This window comes from Castanea sativa, chromosome 1 (genome assembly GCF_040712315.1).
Source record: "Castanea sativa cultivar Marrone di Chiusa Pesio chromosome 1, ASM4071231v1".
NCBI lineage: Eukaryota > Viridiplantae > Streptophyta > Magnoliopsida > Fagales > Fagaceae > Castanea > Castanea sativa.
Genome location: NC_134013.1, coordinates 39,799,306 through 39,803,858, shown reverse-complemented (window position 1 = coordinate 39,803,858; position 4,553 = coordinate 39,799,306). Strand labels below are relative to the sequence as shown.

The 4,553-nt window shown below is 32.3% G+C and overlaps 1 protein-coding gene across 1 annotated transcript; it reads left to right on the top strand.

Moving 5' to 3' along the window:
• Positions 1-1,412: 1,412 nt before the first annotated feature.
• Positions 1,413-2,433, top strand: LOC142633746 (uncharacterized). The gene has a single exon (XM_075808031.1). The coding sequence runs from the start codon at positions 1,494-1,496 to the stop codon at positions 2,112-2,114; it is 621 nt and encodes a 206-aa protein (XP_075664146.1). The 5' UTR covers positions 1,413-1,493; the 3' UTR covers positions 2,115-2,433.
• The last annotated feature ends 2,120 nt before the right edge of the window (positions 2,434-4,553 follow it).

Here is a 4,553-nt window from a genome sequence, read left to right as displayed (position 1 = left end):
AAAAAAAAAAAAAAAAAAAATTGAAGCAAGCAAATGTCAATTAATGGATATAAAGCTAATCCTATTCAAAATTAGCTATATCACCGTACATCATTGGTGTGATGGCCACTCCACAAGTATAAGTGCTTGTAAAGTATGGACGGTAAGGGCCGAAGTTCAACTCTTTAGAAGAGAGCTTAACACACATATACACTTTAGATTAGGCTAGAGTAGAATTCTATCTTGTATAAAAAAAATTAACTATTAATTAAGGTTTTTGTGTTGCCCTAAAAAGACTTTGAGAATGTATACTTTTCTAAAATTACAATTTCTTTAAAGTATAATAGCATTTTTAAACGATAAATGAAACAAGTAGATGAAAATCAATTCATCAATAGGTTGAAATGCATGCCACATTTTTACTCAATAAATCAATATACAAAATTTTTACAATTATATTGAATTCATAAGTTGTGAATTATAGAAAAAAAAGTGATATCAATTATGCATTTATGTAAAAATTAATAGTTTGTAATTTCAAAAGGTTTTGTATTTACAAATTAAGAAAATATTATACATGTAACATTACTTTTATTTTATATATATATATATATATATAAAAGAATTCACGATTGCACAAGTGTAGTCATTGCCCCAAACCCATTTAAATCCTACCATCCATGTAATAATGGAGTTTACTACTATTTAAATCCACAATTATCATAATTGTATAAGAGATTTGAGATTCAATTTCTGCTTACACTAAAACATTATTGATGTCTTGATCTGATGATAAAAAATTATTATTAAAAGCGGACGTCATAAATTAAAATTCTCTATAAAAAAAATATTCCATAATTATTATACTCACATGTGTGATAAATCACAATTCATAAGAGTTTACTGCTGCTAAAATAAATGAATGAAAATAAGCTAATGGAAATGGAAACGTACACACCAGGATCCATGGCTAATGTACACAGAATGATAGGGGTCAAGATCACCATGAAAGAAGAAGGAAGAAACACAGTACAGGAGGAACGGTGAAATGTGTGAGTGAAGCTATTGGACTATTGGCTGTATCTCACAAATATTGCTTGGTGTCGAAGACAAAAGGCCAAATATCTGTAATCATTGAGGCCGAGGACTTACTTAGGTAATTTGGTTTCTATCATAGGGACCTTCTAGTAATCTCGGTACATAGAAGAAAGTAATAACCCTCACTAATATTCAGCGCGTAATAATCACTCTCTACCAGCATTAATCTAAAGCAGGCAAAATTCTGAAATTCACAACCTTTTTTTGTCTAAACTCGTATCTACGCGCTATAGGAGAGAGTGGAAGGCTTGTCATTACATTTACTAATTAAAATAATTAATATAATTATTTCATTGCCCTTTATATACCTCTCCCCCCCTAGCCCTCATGGCCATAGCAAAACCAAAAAAAGTTTTTTAGATCTCTCTCTCTCTCTCTCTCTCTCTCTTAAAGCAAAACAAAAACAAAAACTAGAAATGGAAATGGAACCAAGTCCACCGGTGGTAGCGAAGAAGCTATGGAACATAATACGTGTAGTGTTCTTCATGATAAGAAAAGGCATATGCAGGAGCAAAATAATGGTTGATCTCCATTTGATGCTGAAGCGTGGCAAGCTAGCTGGAAAAACCATGGCAAACAACCTCATGTTCCACAACAACTTCTCTTCCTTGAGTTGCAAATCCAACGATTCCCTTTCCTTCATATCCCCACGTGAATATGAATTCAGCTGTAGCAATAGCCCCGCTAATCACTACCCTTTTCATTTCAACAAGCGCAAGCACCACCACCACCATTTTTTCACCAAGTCTTACGGCTATGACGATGTGACCACTGCTAATGCGGTCCAGAAAGTGCTGGAGATGTTGAACAATGACATAGTTGAGGCCTCTCCTTTGGTTACATTACCTGGGTTTGGAAAAAGCCCTATGGTGAGGCAGCTACGAGTGACAGACTCGCCGTTTCCATTGAAGGACGATGGTGATAGCCAAGTGGACAAAGCAGCTGAAGAGTTTATTAACAAGTTTTACAAGGACCTTAAGCTGCAAAAAAGAACGGCTGCACTTGAATCACCGTACCATGCTGTGTGGGGTCGATGAAATGAAATTTCTAATCTTTTGCGCTCATGCAAGGGTTTCTGTCATATCAATTCTGGTTAGAGTTCCATATGGATGTGTATGAATTGAAGAAAGTTGTTCCCTAGCTACACCCTCCACTTGAAGTAAACCTATCATTCTTTTTTTTTTCTTTTTCTTTTTCTTTTTCTTTTTGTGCTATATCAAATTAAAGTCACATGATTTATTCATAATCGTATGATATAGCACTTTATGGTTTACTTGTCAAGGGAGTCTGTTAACTACTTTTGTATTGAACAAGAACTCTAGGATTTTTCGGATAATCTTTTTGATTTTGGTTCAACTCCTTTGTTTTTTACCCTCTTCCTCTCGGATCTACTGTCTCAATGTCCATGTTGATAATAAAAAGAGAAACCCCACCAAAACAAAAAAGAAAAAAGAAAAAAAATTTCATGAAATTTCCTTTTCTCAGATCACTTTCTCGTTTATACGTTTCTCTTCTTTTTATAAAGCTGTTACCTACTGCGAGCTTGAATGATAAAGAAGATTTAATAAAGAGCGTTATGTTTGCCCACGACCAGTGTTGAATTTTAATGTATCTCAAAAAAAAAAAAAAATGTATTGCATTTCAGGTTTGGTAAGGTGAAAGCTTTGGATTTATTAGGTTTCTAACGCTTTGTCTCTGTAGACTCTATATATATATATATGATCGTCATATTTGTGGTTCTGATTCATTGAGGTGGTTGTAAGGTTACCCTGCCATATACGGGACAAGTTAAGCCGACACCCATCAATTTATTATATTTGATTTGTTTCATCCTTTTATAGTGCTATATTAAGGTTTATAAATTACAATTAGAATGCAATCTATGTAATGTACGTAATATGTATAAGAATCTTATTTATTTATTTATGGGAATATGTACAAGAATTTTGGTCTTAATTTGAAAAAAATTCTTTTTTTTATACAAGAAAGAATTTCTATACAATCTAAGTGTATATGTGTGTGAAGCTCTCTTCTAGATACGTTAATATGAAAAAATTCTTAAGTACTCTTGGAGTACAGACAAATGGTGTTTATCTCTCACATTCGTGGTAGACCTTACCATGAATTTAATGAGTGAACTCCATCATAAATGTGAGAGAAATGAATATCATTTTCCATACTACGAAAATATCTAAGAATTACTCCTTAATATGATTGAATTTTCTGCCACCTTTTTATAATTATAAATAAAAATTCCTGTTTATTCTTTATAGAATGAAGAGAATTCCTTCCTTGCAATTATTAGCGTTCTTTTCTTTCTTTTTTTAAGTGTCACTTTTTTTAACACAGCTCCTAAAATTTCTACTAATTAAACAAATTGCAAGATTAATTTGAAATTGCTAGCAATTAGTGTTATGTGTTTAAATCTCAAATTAAGGGCGCACGCCTATTTGACGGATCATCTCAAGTGGGTCAAGTTTGGAATGTGATAAAGACAAAGAAGCGTTCCCTTCAATTATGAAAGAAATACACCTATCACCATCAATTGAAAAGTGAAATAAGAGATACCAAACACTCATCCTAGTTAAAGACCCAAGTATGATATATAACTCTAATTTTTGTGTATTTTTAAATCCAACTTTGAGGATGAACAAAGTTATCATAATTTTACTTAGAGGACGAGTAAGCTAATTATATACCTACTTGTAATGCAAGTATTGTAACCTTGATTTATTTTAGGATTTAGCTTATCATATTACACACAACTTAATAGTAGAGTTGCAATTTGTAATACCACAAATATTGTCATGCCCTGACCCAACAAAACACACTTTTCTCCCCAACCAAATAGACCCTAAGTTGTTATAAATTCTTGATAATTAATGATGATTTGCTACACTTGCAACAATTTTTTATATAAATTTTTGTCTCATTTAGGCTGTATTTCTATTGCCTACTGGCCCTTAATTTTTTAGGATCCGTTTGGTTGGAAGAGTGAAAAATTAAGTGAGTGGATAGAAAATGGTAGAAGGATAGAAAATTTTTTATTTTCTCTCCTTTTTGTTTGGTTGTGAGTGAAAAAGTGGAGGGATGGAAAAAATAAGTTTGAATAAATTTACTTATATACCCTTGTTAAAGTATAATGCCCAATTAAAACAAAAAAGTGACAACTATCACACCTAGTTAAAAAAAACAACTATCACACCCAGGCCCTAGAAAATCAAAAGAAAAAAAAAGAATAGGAAAAAAGAAAAAGAAAAGAAGAGGCAACGTTACTGCCCAGAAGAAGGAAAAAAAGAAAAAGAAAAAAAAGAAGGCATGTCGAGGCCTGAAAAATCAAAAGAAAAAAAAAAAGAAAAAAAGAAGAAGAGGCAACGCTGCTGCCTAGGGGAAGGAAAAAAAAAAGACAGAAAGAAGGCACGCCCAGACCTAGAAAATCAAAAGAAAAAATTAAAAGAACAGAAAAAAAAAATTAA

Excerpts from the sequence above, each read along its gene's own strand:
- LOC142633746 (XM_075808031.1), top strand. The coding sequence starts at position 1,494 with ATGGAAATGGAACCAAGTCCACCGGTGGTAGCGAAGAAGCTATGGAAC.